This window comes from Cavia porcellus, unplaced genomic scaffold (genome assembly GCF_034190915.1).
Source record: "Cavia porcellus strain 051 isolate PalLab524CR breed Dunkin Hartley unplaced genomic scaffold, mCavPor4.1 scaffold_32, whole genome shotgun sequence".
NCBI classification, from domain to species: Eukaryota; Metazoa; Chordata; class Mammalia; order Rodentia; family Caviidae; genus Cavia; species Cavia porcellus.
Window position 1 is genome coordinate 24,046,957 of NW_026947515.1, and position 18,879 is coordinate 24,065,835.

An 18,879-nucleotide genomic window follows, 5' to 3' on the forward strand; every position below is an offset into this window, starting at 1 on the left:
CCAGCATCTAGTCCATCCACTAGATGCTGATCTCTGGACAGACTTTTCCCCCAGCCAGTCACCACCTCTTTCCTGATGCATTACTGAGCTGGAGCCAACTCCACAGGGTCCCCTCTGCTAAGGCCACACTCAGCGGGGACTCCCACACCCTGTCCCACCCGAGGAATGAGTCCTTGAACTTTCTTAAGTACTCTGCGTTCCAGGCCTGTTCCAGGTACTGAAGACATCGCTTGAGCCAAGGGGGCCACGCAAAGGCCCTGGCACACCTAGGGTCCATCTGTTGGTGTACACAAGAATGAGTTGGGATGGAGGATGGTAGGGAACTACTAGACCAAATTAAAAGAATCAGGGTCTGGGGATAAAAACGCCGCAACAACTCCAAGTAGAGGACAGAGACTCTTGAAGCCAAGGGCATTGAGGTTATGGGCTAGGGAAGGCTTTTGGGGTCTCCACGGTGTCTCTGCTCCCCCCTCAGCCTAGCCACCTGGTTCCTGCCCGAGGGTCGCCTGTCCACCCCGGCGCATCACCTCGGCCCCTTTCGCGCAGTTCAGGTGCGGTGAGCTGTTTTGGAGGGTGCACGTGGGCCGTGCGCAGCAGGAAGCGCAGGGGAGACCCGCATCGCAGCACGAGAGAGCCGGATCGCTCCGGTTTCTTGGTGCACCCAGCCCAGCCCAGCCCAGCCCAGCTCAGCAGGGCCCAGACTCCGCCCCGGCCCGCCCCGGCTGCCCTCCCAGCCGGTGTCCCAGACGCACACCGCAGTTCTCTGGTCCTCGCGGGCGGGCGCGCTGCGGGGACCCACGCGCAGGGAGCTCATGGAGCCGGCGTGTGCGCCCCGGCAGGACGGCAGGGCGGAGCAGCTGCTGGGCGAGCTGGAGGCGCTCGTGAAGGACGTGGTGAGGGCGAGCTCGTGGTGGGAACGCCGCGGTGTGGACTGCGCCATCCTGGTGCTCAGCCTCCTCGCCCTGCCGGCAGGTGAGGGACACGGAACCCAGAACACAGCGGAGCCGATTGCGGATGCGGGCGGGACGCGGGGTGTGGAAGCGATGCGCACTGTGTTGCCGGCTGGAGGGGAGCGGGACGCGGGGAGCTAGAATGGGGGGGGGGGCGTCCAGTGCCTGGGACCCCAGGACCAAGGGACAAATCTCAAACCTGAAAGTCTGGTTTGGGGTGTTCCGCCCATGTCTGCAGAGGAGCTGGGCTGGAGGTGGAAGCCCAACAGCATGAAGGTGGCAGCGAGGAAAGCCGGGAATTCTGCAGCGGTGGGGAGGAATGAGGTGACCTGGGAAGGGGGAGAACTGTCTAGAGGGGCACCAGGGTAGCTGGGGGAGTGAGGAGGGAAGATAGGGCTTTCATCTGGACCTTATGGTCCGGAATTCCCAAAATACCAGCCCCATCTCTGCCTCGTGCTGGGGTTCAAGGGGGAGACAGACCAGAATCAGGACCACTAAGTCTCACTGGGAAGTAGGGGGCTCTGATTGGTCCCAAAGTTGGTAAACACAATCATCTCACCACGTCAGGTGTCAAGAGACCTGTGCCACACCTGCCTTGGCAGCCTGCTTTGGCCTGTGATTTTGAGTGGGCTGTTTGGGTCCAGTCCCCCAGAGCTGGAGACAGACTTTCTTCCTGTGTCCCCTCCCACAGGGTTCCTGTGCCTGCGCTCTGAGAACCTCCTGGTCTTTGCCGTTGGCATCGCTGTGTTGGGTGTGTGCCACTATACGCTCACTGTCAAGGGCAGTCACCTGGCCACTCACAATGCCCTCTCTGAGTCCAAATTCTGGAACAATATCTTAGCACTTTTCTTTGTGGAGGTGAGTGTGTATGTGTGTGTTTTGCAAGAGGGGTGTGGTGAGACAGCCACTGGTACCACACGGGTGAGATCATTATTCTGTGCAAGTGTGCAGGTGTGTACAACTGTGTGTATGTGACTGTGTTCACAAAGGCAGGCAATCGCTGCTGTTGAACTGTGAATTCAAGTGTACATGCAGTATGCACAAACTGCAGTGTGTGTGCGTGTATGAGCGTAAACATGCGTGTGCACTTATGTATTTCTTCAAGCTCTTCAGAGGCAGTTTGTACTCCTGGGTAGAGAACCGCGTGATACATGTCCAGGGCCTGCTTAGGCCAGCAGACTTGGCCTGGGCACGGTTTTCTCCTGGCCCGCTCGCCTCTCTGTAGCACTGGGCCAAGTGTGACTTCCTTCTCCTAAGACACCTGGGGCTGGCGGGCCCTGCTCTTTGACTGCCTTGGCCTGTGGTTATCATCGAGGTCTTGAGGGTTTGCAATCAGGGTTTAAAATGTGACCCATGGAGGCTGGGGATTTAGCTCAGCGGCGTAAACGCCTGCCTTGTAAGCAGGCAGTCGTGAGTTCGATCCCCGGTACTGATAAAAAGGAAAAAGGCAAATAAATAAATAAAATAAAATAAAATGTGACCCACAAACACAAAGGGGAGGAGCCCAAGTCCCAGCTCTGGATCCTGTGATGCCTGATAATGGCTGAGCTGTCCTGAGAAGGCTGTGCTCCCCCAGCTGTCAGGAAGGACCCTCCTCTCTCCTGAGCCCTGCTTTCCCTTCTCTGTTCCTCCCCGCTCTGCTTCTTCTCACTTGCGAAGCAGCCAGGAAGGCAGAGGTTCCTTGCCAGACTGCCCTCCTCTCCTACCTGGGCTGCGAGCCTCTCCAGATTCTCCGCCAAACTCATGCTTTTCTTTTCTAGGGTGGGCCTTATTTGGCCCCCCTTAGGAATAAACTGTGAGGCCATAACAAAAACAGGCCTTTTCTGGCAGGGACTGGTTACCATGGCTGACTAATTCAATTATTAACTTTTGATAAAAACTCAATTGTTAGCTTTTCATAAAGCTGTGTAACTTTATAAAACTTCATGTAACTATATATGCACACACCTTAAAACACGTAGTGGAGTGGTAGAGATATTTCTCACCCAGCATTTTATGCCCGTTTTTTTCCCTCTTCCCCCACCCGTTCTCTTCCCACCAGAACATTGCTCAAGGGCAGAGGAACCCACAGTCCCCTGATCTTCAGGGATCCTTTCCAGTGACCCCTGGCTGTGGCCCCAGGCAGATGTGGAGGTGTGGGCCAGACCCTGGAGTCTGAGTCAGACACTACTGAATTTGTGACCTGTGGGGAGAGACAGGGGAAGGGCAGGGGCAGTGCTGGCTGTGCTATCCGCATAGGCACTGGGACTAAGTGGGCAGGATGAGCTGTTTGGATTTCAAATCTGTACTGAGTGCCAGGAGCCTGGAGGCAGCCGGTGGTGAGCAGAACTGAGGACTAAGTGGCTTCAGGATTAAGTGACCACTGCACACAGATGGCCACGGGATTCTTAAGTGTGGGTGCATAGCCAAGTCACCTGGAGCCTGGGCTTGTGGGAGGAGAGGCCCGTGGCCATCGCATTTTTATCAAGTTCCCTAGGGCTCACACAAGAACCCTCCAATCTGACAGCTGCAGGGATGCAGGAGCTGTTACGGATGGAGAAACACATGTATGCACACGCACACTGTGGTTAGTCCATACTGCACACTTGCGTTCACATGCCAACAGGAGCAGCTGCCTGCCCTTGTGACACACTTACACACACAGCTGTACACACCTGGTGTTACGTGCAGGGAGCAGTGGATACCACTTCTGAGAAGCCTTCCTCAGGACCCAGCACACGGTGACCTCTAGGACCAGGCAGCTATGGGGCCGAATTCAGCTTACAATGCCTGGCCTTGTTCTCAGGAACCCCAGACCAGTGACCTTGCTCTTACCTCTTTATCTGTTCAGCCACAGGCCTGAGCTCTTGGCACGTCTTGCATTAGTATTTGTTGGCCATGACCCTGCAGTTGGAAATGGGACAACAGGTAAGGTCCAGGGAAAAGCCGTGTGACAGAGGATCACCTGGGAACTTGCGCCCCTTGAGGCAGAGGAAAAGCTTGGTTCCTACCTCGTCCTATGACACTGGCTGTACAGTGAGCTGTGGGGCAGGGCACAGGTAATTTGTCACCTGGGTTCTCCAGGACCCTGGATGGAGAAGGCCTCTCTATTTTCTGACCTCTGCGGAAGGTCCAGTCCCTGGGTGTGGGAGGGAATGGATCAGCCACCCTCCCCAGCTGGCATGTGTGAGGCCGCTGGTGTTACAAGCCAGGCAGGGGCCTGGAGTCAGGGGCATGGCCTTTGGACTGTCAGTTGGAATCCCAGCCCCACTGGCTGCCAACATCCAGAGTTAGTTCTCTTGTGGAATCAATGGCAGTGATGACGTGGCCTGCTTCTTGGAGCCAGTGTGCCCTGGGTGAGAGACCACAGACCTGACCTTGATACTCTGTGAGCATTTTGTCCCTGGAGGGAAAACATGGTCAGCTGCAAGGTCAGGGTGAGCTGTTTGTGGTGACATTTGTTGTTTTGCCTGTTCAAGTCTTATTTTTGTTAACTGAGGCTGCCGAGCTCCATGGAGCTGGGTGTGAGTTGGGGGCTGGGTTGGGTGGCACACAGGACAAGGTCTCAAGTGGCCTGGGGCCTCCAAAAACACCCTGGAGCCTCCTCGACCTATGGTTCTCACTTCTACAGGCTGGTGTCTTCTCCCTTTCTGCCTTCTCTTGGTGGGACCTGTGCTCTGCCCCTGGGTCATCAGAGACACTGTCACTGCATGAGCATGTAGTTCCAAGCCCTGGCTTCCTTCTAGGACCCTGCCAATGCAGTAGCCTCAGCTGAGAACCATTGGTTTTCTTAGGCATGCAGTGTTTGCCGGGATTTCTCAGGGCTTATTGGCTCCAAGCTGTGGTAAGGCCAGGGCCTCTCTAACTCAGTGGCTGTGAGTGGATGGAAATCTCCATCCAAATCATATACCCCACCCTATACTGGTAGGCTTCACTCTGAGGACCCGCTCCTGACCTAGAAGAGAAACTTCCATCCTTCCTAGCAGTGAACCTCTCTCTAGCTATGGCCTTCCCCAGCAGAGCACATGGCCAACCCTTCGTAGTTACATCACTGACATCACCAGCCGTATCTTTGGGTACTTCCAGAAAAGGGTACCACCCACAGATGGTCACTGGAAGCTGGGGGACCACTGTCCTGCATGCAGTCACTCAGGACACTTCCCCGGGTGGGAGGGAACAGGCCGTACCAGCTGTGAAGCTCTGTATTGTGTCTTAGCAACAAACACGCCTTGTGACGTTGGCTTTGTGCTGTAAGGGCAGAGTCACAGCTGGTCCACAGGGAGCCCTGCACAGTGCTGGTGCCCTGCAGGAAGAGCTTGTCACACAGGGGAGTGCCTGCCACCATCCTCCTGGCCTCTCGTAGGGTGGAAGCTGCTGAGAACCCTGAGCCTTGCTCCCTAAGTTTAGTACTGCTGTTACTTCCTGGGCCTCTCTTTGTCCTTCTCCGGTCTTGTCCCCACCTAAACCCTGAGAGCTCTTCTTTGAAACCAGCTGTGACTTCTTTCCTTTCCTTTCCCCTCTTACTTTTTCCTCTTCCTCTCAGTTTGTTCCTTCCTTCCTCCTGGTGCTGGAGACTGAACATAGCGCTTCATGTATGATAATCATGTGCTCCACTGAACTGCGCCCCAACCCCCAGCTGCAGTTTCTTATAGTTTCAATTTTTAAAATGTATTTGGGGACAAACACAGATCTTCAGTACAAAAATATACTTTTTGTACTGGTCCAGGGACACAGCTCAGCAGCACAGTGCCTGCCTGATAAGTGTGAGGTCCTGAGTTCAAATCCTGGTGCCAAAACACACTTTCATGTAAAAACTTAATATTTTAAACAATTACAGACTGGCAAAACTTCCAAAAATGGAAGTTATCTGGTGGACTTTCTACCTGGTTTCCCCCAATAGTTATATTGGTGTATGTCTTTCATTTGATCTTGAAACCAAGGAAACCATGGTTGCTAATGTGTGCAGGCACTCACACATGCGCATGCGTGTTCTGTGACCCCCATCACATGTATTCCTATGTTGCATTTTTAAGCAGTGCTTTCCCTTCCCTGAACTGTGTACGACTTCCTCCAGGAAAAGCTTGAGTACTACAGGGAGGGGTTCTCATTCTGATTCCTATTCTTGGGAGCAGCAAGGGAGAGGGCTCCCTCAAAAACCCCGGGGTGGGAGCAACTCAAATTGCCCTGGACTGATCACAGCACTCTGCACTGGCACAGTAGGTATGAGGAACAGCCCCTTGAGGGCAGGGCTTGGAGAAACATGGCAGAGACTTTGGAGGACTTTGGTGAGTGTGACAGGAGACACCCAACCAGGAGAGGAGTCTTGGAGGAAACCCCAGGGTGATGGGAGCTTTGAGGGCCAAGAGCATGGGCTGAAGCTCTGCGTGGGTGAACCAGGGCCAGGGTGCACTCTGCTCTGGGGGACTTCTGCTCTGTGCCTGGCTGTGTGCCACCAGGTGCTGGGGACCCGATGGTGAATAAGACCCTTCTGTTCCCAAGGGAAAGAGGTAAACAAGTGACATCAACGTAATAAAGGTCCAAATCATGTGTGGCAGCACACATCTGTCATCAGGGCCATCTGGGAGGCTGATGCAGGAAGATCACAAGTTGGATGGAGCCCAGCCTGGGCAATTTCGTGATTTAGTGACACTGTCTCAAAATAAAAATGATGCTGGAGATGTAGCTCAGTGGTAAGGTCCCAGGTTCTTCCCCCAGTCTCCTCTGTTTCTCTTTCTCTTTCTCTCTCTCTCTCACTCTCTCTCTCTCTCTCTCTCTCTCTCTCTCACACACACACACACACACACACACACACACACACACACACACACACAGATCCTGATTGTAACAGCTGACGCTTGCTGGCTGCTTACTATGCACTGGACATAAATCACCCATTTACCTCTCCTGCCTCCTTAGGAGCCCACCTATTTTGGATGTGTGGAAACACTCATTTGTAGGGGGCACTAAGTCACTTAAGGCTGCACAAATGATATGGGGGGCAGGGCTGGGACCAGGACAGCAGAATGTGACTAAGTCATCATCCTAGTGCTGTGAAGACTCAGAAGACTCATTGTGAGGGCCGAGTGCTGGGGACATTGAGCAGTGTCTGCAGACTCTTTGGGCTGTCAAAGCTGGTGTGTGTATGCATGTGTGTTAGTGTCGGAGGTAGTGAGCAGAGCCCAGGGATCTGTTAAACTTCCTACAAGGCCCAGGGCAGCCCTCAACAGAAGATGACTTAACCCTAAACACCAGTGGTGTGGAGGCTGGAAAACCCAGGGGAGTTTCCAGAAGAGGCAGCGTGGCCATTCACACACAGCAGATGTCCAGGTGATGGCATGGATATAGGGGCCAGTGCAGTGCACAGGGACCCACAGAAACCTAGGGTCTCTGGAATCTAACAGGGAGGGCTTCTGGAGAAAGGGGAGCCAGGAGGCCTGCATTCTGGGAGGAAGGACTGGGATTTTGAGCTGTGGCAGAGGTAGTATCTACCCTGGTAGTTTTTCTGATTTTGATTTCATGACAGGGTTGCCTATGTTGGCCTCAAACTTGGGATTCTCCTGTCTCAGCCTCTTGAGTGCTGGGATTCGAGGTGTGTACCACCATACTTGGCTTATGTTGGCAGTTTTAAAAGCTATTTTACTTTCTAAACAGGCAGTGCATTTCTGTGATCCAGAATTCAGAAAGTACAGGGATAGGTCTTCTTCCTCTCCTGTTCCTCAGCTGCCCCAAATTTTCCTTCTTGAACATGATGGAGGTTATCTATCTCTTCTGTATCCTTCTCTATTATTTCCTTCCTTATTGTGCTTGTTAAGTAAACAGTACCCTGCAGTATTTAAAACATAATTTTAAAATTATGGTGCAATCAAAGATGGTTGTCACTGGGTCCCGCTGCTGGATTTGAGGTCAGTGAGGCAGGTAACAGGTCAGAGAGGAGCTGATGGTCAAGATGGGGTAGAGCATGGGAAGCAGGGTAGCTGGGCAGGATCTGGCCAATGGGAAGAGGGAAAGGAGTGGGGAGCATCAGAGCAAGGGCTGGGGACACAGCTGTGGAGAGGCCACTCCTGAGGTGACGGGCAAGGGCAGGACAACGCCTAGCTCCCATTCCTCCTGTCCTGCCAATTCCCCCAGGATGAGTAGCCCCTCTGGCTGGATTCCAAAGGCTGGGGCGTCTGGGTCTGTGTGAGCAGCGGTGGGTCCTCCAGATGACATATAGGAGGCTCGGGCCAATTTGAATTTTCAGATAAGCAGTTTTCTTGCTAAGTATATCCCAAAGAGGACAGGTGTCTGTTGTTTATCTGAAGTTCAGATTTACCTGGCTTTCTTGCATTTTCACTGGCTGCATGTGGCAGCCCTACTCAGGGAGATACTCATTCCTGAGCTGAAGCCCTCAGGGGAAGAGGCAGGGTTACGATAAATAGAGCCACATTTTAGCCACTCTTGGAATAGGAAAAGGACAGTAGTGAAAGCCACAGAGTGGGACATTTTGAGTACTCTTTTTGAGGGCATTGGGCTCACTGTGGTCAGAATGAGCCCATCAGGGCTCAGAGAATGCTTAACGTGGACGAATAATTGCATGATCTGTGGTTGCTAACATCTACCTAAAGATACCCTAGAAATTATACGTGGCATAGTCTGGGCCTGACTGATGTGGGCTCAGTAATGGATGTGCTGTGATGTTTTTACCAGGCACAGAGGGTGGCAAGTGACATTAAGAAGCAATACTAAGCCATGTATGATGGTGCAAACCTGTAATCCCAACACGCTGGGAGGCTGAAACAGGAGGATTGCAAGTTGGATCCCAGCCTGCGTAACTTAGTAATTTAGTGAGATCCTGTCTCAGAAAATAAAAGGGGTGGGGCTGTAGGTCAGTGTGAAGGCCCTGGTCTCAGTACTGCAAAAGGACAGGCGTGCTGTAAGTTTTGTGGAAGTTTCTCTGGGTACAGATGTGGGATCCTCTTCAGCAAGACCTTTAAATGGTCCTTGTCTCTCACTGCCCTTGGGTGGATGGCGGATGGGTGCACATGAGCTGTGCTGTGACCATCCTTCCCTTCCAGACCCTGCACCTCTTTCTCCCCCCCTCGGGATCAAACATCTAAATGGAAGTGAGAAATCCACTGTTGTAGAAAGAGTTTTGATCTTTCCTTATTCCTATAAAAGGCAAGTTCGTTCACTGACACTGGAAGTGTATATAGTCATCAATCATATGTCACACATGTCACCGCCCATCTATCTCTGCAGCAGCCACAGGCCTGAGCACATGGAAAAGAACTTGCTGAGAGCCCCCAGGCTTGGGAGGGTGACATTTCTCAAGACTTTCCACTGGGGCCAGGCTCCAGGTTGCTTCGGGCGTTGCCACTCAAAGTGTAATAGGCTGCTGGCCTGTGAGGTGGGGAGCAGGTGCCAGGAGGAAGATCAGCTATCACTAAGCAGATAGCTGCATTCAGCTGACTTCTCCTGACAAAAGAAGGTGGGCAGATAGGACCGGCCTATGGAAGAGCGTGGGAGAACGTTAGTTCCAAACAGTTGCTTCTTCCAAGTCCATGGGAAACAATCCAGGGGGGTAATAGGCCTTGGGCAGAGGCCAGACTAGCTTGGAGGGCCTCAGACTCCCCCATGGGCCCCAGCTGCACCTTCTTTGAACCTGCTGCCAAAAACTTCGGGTACTAACTTTGACTGTGCGGCCTTACTGGGTGAGGCTCGTGAGTGGGCAGGTCCCACAGAGACCAGTGGCCCTCGAAGAGGCTGGAAGAGGTCGCTTTAACTGATTCCTCATCCACCCAACCTCTGCTACCTCCTCTGTGATCTGTCCCTGGTGAGGTTACACGAGCAGAGAGCAAAACCTGTCCTTAGGTGGGTTGCATCTCAAGGGTGCCCCAACCTGTTGTCGTGGATGAGGCAGAAAGGTTGTGGCAGAATCAGCACTCACTTTTGAGTCCTCTGTCTCAGAGGGGCCTGCACGGCCTTGGTGGCTGGGACACCATCTTCATATGGCCTCGGTAAACCTGCACTTGGGCTCCTCAGTGTCCGTTAGAGAGAGCTTCTGCCATGGGACAGAATATGAAGACAGTGTGACTCCTTAGCTTTCTCCTGCTTTTGTTTCTGTTCAGTGGACCTAGAGCCTGGCTTCATGCTGTGGCAGAGGTGGCACATCTCAGGAGTGTCATTCTTATCCTGGTTGGAATCTGGGCCTCCTGGACCAAATCTTGTCCCTAGCCTCTCCCTATCCCAGCTGCTGCTTCTGTGAACTGAATAGCAATACCACTGACCCCCTGGGTTAGGGAGCACATGAAAGTGTGGAGCACTGAGCTTGGTACCCACTGAGCACTCAGTGAAGGAGTCCTGTTGTGTTTTCCTGTTGGTCAGCTTTCATGCTGCTAAGAGCGAATACCACACTTTAAAGGCGCAAGGTTTTCTTTCCCTCAGTTTCAGGGATTCAGTGCATGGTGAGCATCATGGTGGAGGAGTGTGGGATAACAAAGCTGTTTAGTTCCAGGCAGCCAGGAAGTGGGCCAGAAATAGCAGCAGAGAGGAAGGGGCAAGGGCCAAGGTTATTTCTCCAAGACTCTCCTAGAAACACCCACAGTGTGCCTCACTAGTACTTCAGGCAGCCCCCAAACCAATCGAATTGACAATTGAACTTACTCATTATACCTAAAGACCAATATTAGGAAATCCTTCAGGCTCTCCTGGAATCAGGCAATCAGGCAGGCAGTTTCTTCAGTAAGATTACTAAAGCCTGCTGGCCTGGATAAAATGTTGGGAGAGGCTCGCATATGCATGTTCCTATGCATAAGAAACACCACAGTGCCTCTTTTGCATGCAGTATGACTGTTCTGGCGGTCAGAGAGCCACAAAGTACAGGTCCTCATGAGCAGCTTCAGAGAATCCCATCAAGGCCCATGCCAGAAGAGTCACCTAGGGAGAGGCTAAGTCAGCCCCACTCGTGATACCCGCATCCTGCACTGTGGTAAGAGATGGTCTCTATTCATCCCGGGCTGCTCTGTACTCCTTTCCTTACTGTTATGAGCTCCAAATGCAAAGCAATGTTATTAAAGTGCAGAGTTTCCAAGACACAAAAAGTAACTGCACTGGCTACCAGCCTTACCTTCAACACTAGCTTCAGAGACTCAAGAGGTGGTCTGGTGGTGGTCAGTAGCAGAGGGACAGTCCAGGATCTGTCCTCCCTGTGCCCAAATGCTTTGCAGAGACATATCAAATGGATACAGTTGTTCTGTCTGGCTGCCTTTCTGGTCACAGGGTGCCCGAGAGATGTTGGCAGGCCAGGAAGGTCCTGGGGCTGCAGGAATGAAGGAGAGTGAGCTCGTTCTTGAGGCTTCCCCACGGCCTACTGCCCTTGGCTGTGCCTGACCTGGGCCTGCTGTCCTCTCTGATCCCCCTCCAGGTCTGCACAGCCTTCCCTGCAGAGTATGCTAAGTATGGCCACGTCAAGATGCACCACGGCTACACCAATGTGGTGGGTCTGGGGGACTCGAGCACGTGGAAGCTGCCCTGCCTCAACCGTTACGTCTATATGTTCCTCGCACCCTTTTTAATCCCCATTGTTACCCCTCTGGTGGCTCTCGGTGAGTATTGCCAATGCCTGAGTCTGAGGACCCTGCAAAAACCCGCTCCCAGCCCCTCCTTCCCTCTCCTAGCTTCATGGGAGACTTTCTCACAGGGCCAGGCAGGGTGGAAAGAGCCCCAAGGCGATCCAAGTCTGGCTGTGTCACTTACTCGCCAGTGATTGTGTGTGGGTAACTTGACCTCAGTGTGTACTTGACCTCCAGAGTGGTGTAAACGTATAATGAGGCCATAGACTTAAGAATGTGAATCTTTTAGAGCTTCCAGTTATAACAAACAGCCGTCCGTGGTGTGTGTGCCACAGGTTCGCCCCCACTGGCTTAGTAGATGGCTTGCAGAAATCACACCACATGTTGTAACTGTTGACATAATGGGAGCAGTGCCTTGGGGTGGCAGGAACAGGGTGTGGGGCAGGTCTTGAAGGCAGCTGGGTTGCTTAGTGGCTCTGTTTCTCCATCCGTACAATGGGTAAACACACTTCTGAGGGATGCCGTGTGGATTCACTGAATACTCGCACATCGCTACCTTAGCATCCTTGGCCACTGGGGAGCCAGTTCAGGATGGCTGCAACCCTCACCCCTGCCCCTCACTCTGAATCTTGCTCCCTTGGCAGAGCGGCTGAGGAAGGTGGGGCTGAGGTCAGCTCTGCAGACACTGGGCCTGATTTCCCTGGGCCTCTATTTCCACTACTGGCTGCTCCTCCACGTGTCAGGCTTCAAGAGCCCCGGCTCCGCCCTGGCCTGCATGCTGCTCACCAGGTCTCTGCTGGCCCACCCCTACCTCCACGTCAACATCTTCCAGGTGAGGCCTACCACTAGGCGCTTGGGCTGCAAAGCGGAGCGTTCTGCAGGGTGCCTGACTGCACGCCGGACCGAGGGCTGTGTGGGAGACAGGCCACCTGGGGAGGGGCCCCTCCTTGGCCATGCCATGACTCTGAGTCATCTCACACAGACCTTGGGTTGCAGGCGAGACCCTGGCCTCTCCTCAGTGCCACTGTGCTTCCACCTGTGTGAGGATGCCCAAGTGAAGTGAGGGGCTAGGTGGTGTCACGAGGCAGGCAGAGGAAGCCACAGGAGATGGAGGCAGGGGACTTTGTGGGAGGTCAGGGGCTCACACCCTGTTCCGGTGCTGTTCCCACAGGGCTGCCGCCTGCTCTCTGCTCAGTGCGCATGCCAGGTTACAGCTCCCAGCCTGGTACTCAGCACAAGTGCTGCTTATCACTTAAACTCACAATCGCATCCTGTCTCCTTGACCCACTTGAAGGGTAGTTTCCTGGTCACTTCCAACTCCCCTAGATCCAGCACCATGCCTGGCAGAAGCACCTGGCTGGACTTACTTGTTCAGTGAAAAACTACCAGAGGTTGCTGACTTGATCTGGAGTGACCAGTAAGGTTTTGAATGCTAGGAGATCAGAGAGGGTCTCTCCAGGAAAAGGCCAAGGCATAGCACCATAAGAACAGATGGGAGGTAATCAGGGCTGTTGAGTATCAGGAACCCAAGGGGTGCCCAGGAAAGTCTCCTGTTGTCCAGATGGGGAAAGAGGCCAAGAGATAGGCAAGACTCAGCTCAGGACACAGACTGGGCCAGCATCTGAGGGAGACCAGGAGCCTCGGTCCCTTACCCCTCTGCCAGGTCCTGCTGGAGCAGGATTTGGGGGCCAGAGGCACTACTGAGCCCCTACTTAGTGAGCACACCTGGGGCCGGTAAGGCCCAGGGCTGCCTGGCCCCCAGAGTGAGCCTTGTGTCCATCACAGCACATTGGGCTCCCCATGTTCTCCCTGGACAAGAAGCCCCGGCGGATTCACATGATGAGTCTGGGCGTACTGAACCTACCCCGGCTGCCGGTGCTGGACTGGGCATTTGGTCACTCGCTCATCAGCTGCCACATAGAGCACCACCTCTTCCCTACGCTCTCTGACAACATGTGCCTGAAGGTAAATAAGGAGTGGGACAGCGGGGGACAGCGAGAACTCTGAGCTCCCGGACCCTGGCCCGGTCACAGGTCACACTGGAGAGCAGCTTGGAGTGTCTTGTAGCAGTGTGGGTTTTAGATCAGAGACACTCAGGTTTCTTACTAGCAGTGAACCACTGGACACGTTTACTGAGCCTCCGTTTCCCTGTCTGTAAGACTGAAGGATACATAGCTTACTATGAGGACAAAGAAATACATAGATCTCAAGTGCTGGACATGGAGTTTGGCAAGGAAGCTGCCCTTCTCATTCCCCTGTGCCAAAGGAGCTGTCATGCAGCAGGAGGCCTTGGGGACGTGGGGTGGGCACGGGGCCCTGAGTTTTCTTACCTGCCGTAGGGTTAGGGGAGGCAAGAGTTCCTCGGTACCTCAGCTCACCCCAGCATCCAGGGACAAAACAGATAAGAACTGGGGCTGGGAAGATGGTCCCTCACCACCACATAAACAGCGCATGAGAGTTGCAGCTCATAGGCTTCTCCCCCTTCCGTCTGTCCCCATCAGGTGAAGCCCGTGGTGTCCAAGTTCCTCCAGGAGAAGCAGCTGCCATACAATGAGGACTCCTACCTGGCTCGCTTCTGGCTGTTTTTCGATCGCTACGAGGAGTTCATGGTGCAGGCCCCGTCCATCACGGAGCTGGTGGGGCTGCAGTGAGGCTGAGCTCCAGTCCGGGCCCAGCCCTGGCCCTGCTGCTGCCCCTGGCCCCAGGGCTGTGGTGCGGTGACAGGTCACGGACCTGAGCATAGAGGCCTTGGGCAGGCAGCCAGACAGCCAGCTTATGCTCTTTGCTCTTCTGGGATCCAAGGAGTGTTTGTGGGAAGGGAATAATGGCAGCCGAGCTCCATGGCCAGTCTGGGTTTCAGCGGGCTCCTTCTCAGAGTGCCTCCCTCTGTCCATCTGAACCTGAAGGGGGTTGGGGCTGGGAGACTGAGGCAGCTTCTGGTTTTTTTGCCCCGGCCATCTGAGACTGGAGGAAGCATCAGCCCCTTGGGCTGGGGCCTTTCTGATGCAGGCCCAGCCACTGTTACTTCCTGCACTGTTTGAAGCCCCGCCCACCCCCAGAGCCCTCTCCCCAGGCACACAGGTCCAGTCACTTTTGGCAAAACCCAAGCTTGTGCACGACACAGGCTCTGCAGTTTCCAGGGCCGTGGTCTCAGCGGGATAAACGTGTGTTTTGTGGGGTGAAGTGGGGGGAGGTAGTACCTCAGGGATGGCGCTGGGGAAAGAGTATACATAGCTTTAGGCTTGACCTTGGCTAGTTGTAGAAAAGTGCTCTGTTCCATGATGTTTAGGAGTAGTGAACCAGGGAGAGAAAATTATGGGAAGTAGCTGGAGTTGGAGGCAGTTACAGAAACTGGGTCTGCAGAGATCACTTTAGGAGAGAGAGGAGGGGGAGGGCAGGCTAAGAAAGAAAAGCCAAGGATACCTCGGCAGTGAAAGTCTGTAGCCTGGGTGTGAGGTGGGGCTGGAAGGGAGCTGCTGATGCCAGCCCTAGGCAGAGGCCAAGGCGGGGGGTGGGGGGGGCAACACTGACACTGAGCCCAGAGTAGGCGGAGTGGAGAGGCTGGAGCTGAGAGGGTGCAAGGGAGTCTCTGGGTGAAGGTTAGGGAAGGAGCAGAGAGGCCAGGCCTGGACAGGAGGCCACAGCAGGCAGGACAGGACTTCTCACCCATCGCTGCTTTTTTTTTTGAAGAAAAAAAACCCTAAAATTTCAAAACAATAGGGGTAACAAGGGTTAGTACACTGCATATTATCTTTGAATTAAGAGTACAAGATATAGGTATTTAATTGTCCAAGCAATATTAGCACAAACCTTTTCTTCAATGAACTAAGAGAACGATCTTAACTATCATAGATCTACCTGTCCATATATATATTTGTTTTGCTTTTCCCATCTTCTTCTTCTTCCTCTCATCCCAGTTTCTCTTTCCTTTTGAATAGCTTCTTCCCATTTTACAAAACCTATTGGACATTTTGGATCTTTTTCTTCTAAACTGGGAACTGAACTCAGGACCTAATGCTTGCCAGGCAGGCACTGTGCCACTGAGCTATATCCCTGGCCCACATTTTGGATCTTCCTCTTTCAGCTTTTCACACTAGGGAGACAATACAGTGTTTACACATGTGAGTCTAGTTTATTTCACTTATGAGTACGGTCTTGAGTTGTATTCACTTGCCTGTAAGGCTTCAGTTTATCCTTCTTTATGGCCGAATAGTACTCCATTGTATAAAAAGACCACATCCTTTTTATTCATTGTTTGGTTGATGTTACCCAACGCTGTTGACATTTTATCTACATTTTTTTTGTTTTTTGTTGTCCTATATATCATAGGATGTTTAGTCATGCTCCTGGTTTCTGGAGCCCAAGTTTTAACAATCAAAAATGTCCCCAGACATAGGCAAATGTCCCTGAGAGGGTCAAAATCATTCCTGAGAACTTATAGGTCATTTTTCTGGGTTTATAATTGCCTTGTTTCTCAGTTAAAGCTTTGGATGGAGTGAAGGGCATGTTGATCCGGGTGAAGGGAAGCTAAATGGTAACAAACGGGAGCCCTTGAAATGGTGAAGGAGGTAGATAACAAGACCTAGGCAGAAGCCAGTGAAGCCATTCTCAAGAGGCCAGTGCTCAGTGTGTCCCTCCAGACCCTCCCCAACCCTGTCTACGCCCTACCCCCCTCTCGCAGAGACCATAGCTCCTTCCACCAGCACCCTCTTCCAGCTGAGTTCCCAAATAACTCCCTCCTTGGGCTCCCTCACGGCCTGGCCTGGCAGTGGCTTCCAGCTGATGCTGCACCCTGGATGTGTCCTTGTTCCCGTAATCCTGCTCCACCTCTGCATAGAGCCTCCCCTGTGTGCCATCTGGGAGGCTCACTATGCAGCAGAGTTTTGGATCTGAGCAGCTCTTGGAACAGAGCTGAGGTAGCCTGGCAGCCTCCCCAGCCCACTGCTTTGCTGTATGTTATTGCTGCTCTTTTGAAATGCATCAGTAGCTGAAATGGTCTTATGGTCTGGGAGTGTAATTCATCAAACTGCTGATTCTCCATATACAAAAATGCAATGGCAGAAAAAGGTCCTGTGCGTATTCCAGGCTAATGATTAAAACCATGAAAATATACAACCAGTGACTTGCTATTGATCTGGACCTGAAAGTGTCTGGGCAGCAGCTGGGAGCCCTGCTGCTAAATCTAAGTGTAGCATGATCACCCCCCCCCCAACAAATCAGCTTGGTTTCTTTGATTTTCTGTTACTCAGAATACCTGGGGTTTGAGAGATGAGGTAGGGTGACAGCAGCAAATAGTGTTTTTAAGGCTCTACAGAGATCTAAAGTCTAACTTAAAGAGTTGTATGGAGGTGACAATATTGATAATGATGGCTAACATTTATTTACCACAAATGGCAGGTATTTTGACCTACTTCGTCTAATTTTAAAACCAGTTACTTCCGTTTTCTTCATACTACACATGGCAAAAAGGGAGGCGGCATGGGGAGATCAAACTTCTCAGTGTCACATAGCTACTAAGTGGCAGAAGAGGGATTTGAACTCAGAATCCACACTCTCACCTACCAGACATACTGCCTCTGGATGGGAAGCCCTATAGAGCTCCTGAGTGTCAGATCTTGAATTTCCATCTCTTGTGTGAAAAGATAATTGATAGATTCTGCTACCCTGGTGCTTAACTATCTGAAAGGTGACATCTGCCCAACTTGGCACCGACGCTCTCTCTCCAAGAGTAGCTAGTACATCCTCCTCCTCATTCCAGAGATAAGCCTCCCACTGCCTTGTGTGTGTGCACTGAGCCTTTTCCAATCCCAAGACTCTCCCAACACCCACGCCTCCACCCCCAGCCCCAGGAAATCTTTGTTTCCTGTTTTATGCTTGCAGATGCCCCTTCAAATCAGTTGTTAATGTGTTATTTTGCCCACCTCCAAAACTCCTCCCCCAGCCAAAACTAATACAAGTAATTTCATTTCTTTGTTCTGAGAACCTCCTTGCACTCCTTGGCAGCTCTCTGGTGCCCACATTAAAGGCCTTTCTACTCGTCTCCCTTTTTCTTCTGTGTCACCTCAGATTGAGTGCCAAAAATAATCAATGACTTTATCATAAATACAAATTCATTCTCTTTCTGCCCTTCCCTCCTTCTCTGCAGTATGTGAGTTAAATTTAGGGCCTTTGCACTAAACTATATTCCCACCCCTTTTTGCTTATTTTGAGATGGGGTCTTACTAACTTGCCCAGGAAGGGTTTCAATCTTTTACCTCCTGCCTCAGCCTCCCAAGTGCTGAGATTGCAGTGTGTACCACTGGATCCAGCTTAAGTACTTTATTTAAAAAAAAATTTTTTTTACTAAATTGCTAAATTGCCCAGGCTGAGCTCCAATTTGTGATCTTTCTACCTCAGTCAGTTTAAGTGATGGCATTACAGATGTACACTGCCATCCCTGGCTCAAGACAAATTCTTAGTGAACATCCACTGGGGTCCGGACAGAATGCAATGTCTTGGGCAATGAGTGAATAGGATTGGGCCCCCACCTTGTGGATTTTACAGCCCAGTGCAAGGATTGCCAAGTTCTTTCTGTAGACAATTTGGCAGTAAATATTTTCAGTTTTGCAGATCAAACAGACTCTGCCACTCAAGTACTCAGTTATGCTATCAAAGCATTAAAACAGCCATAGATTGCTATGTCCTGCACAGCTCTTAAAATTGGTGTGTGGGGGCGCGACAGTGAGAGGATAGAGAAATAAAGGTAAGAGACAACATACAGAGAGCTGAGATCTGGTAGAGCCCTTCTCTCTGGATGGGAGGAAAAGAACTGCTCAGGGGCTGCAATGTGTTTATTTACACATTTGTCAAGTGACACCCCTTTGCTTAACTCCCTGGCCTCTTACTCCCATCCCCGACCCCCCATTCTAGGAGTTCTGGAACACCTGTGTGCCTGGGGCACTCCATCCCCTCAGGGTGTTGCTCAGGTACTTTGTGTGCTCAGCTCCTAAACAATCACCAGCTCGGCTGTTCCTGACACTAGACAACATGGTTGTGTTCCAGTCAAATTTTTTTCACGAACACTGAAATTTAAATTTCATAGACTTTTCATGTCACGTTTTTGTATGTTTGCTTAAGAGAGGGTCTCACTATATAGTCCCGGCTGGCCTCAAACATTTGCTTTTCCTGTCTTAGCCTCTCAAGTGCTTCAATTATTGTTACACCCATCTGTTAGATGTCAAATGTGCTGAGTTTGTGGTCTCAGATCATCAGGGAATGAAGCTGTGAATCAAAGGAAGTTAGAGTTTTATTGGAAATAAGGAGAGAAGAATAGCTCTTGGATTTCCAGGAGGAATTCCAAATGGGGTGGCCTTTGAGGTCCTTTGTCAGGGATAGCTTACACCGCAAAGTCACAATGTGGG

The 18,879-nt window shown here is 52.0% G+C and overlaps 1 protein-coding gene across 1 annotated transcript; it reads left to right on the forward strand.

Annotated features, from left to right (window-relative positions):
- Positions 1-600: 600 nt before the first annotated feature.
- On the forward strand, positions 601-17,519 carry Fads6 (fatty acid desaturase 6). The gene is made up of 6 exons (XM_003464832.5): positions 601-972; positions 1,642-1,808; positions 11,332-11,512; positions 12,124-12,311; positions 13,265-13,444; positions 13,981-17,519. The coding sequence occupies exons 1-6, from the start codon at positions 813-815 to the stop codon at positions 14,128-14,130; spliced, it is 1,026 nt and encodes a 341-aa protein (XP_003464880.1). The 5' UTR covers positions 601-812; the 3' UTR covers positions 14,131-17,519.
- Positions 17,520-18,879: the final 1,360 nt, after the last annotated feature.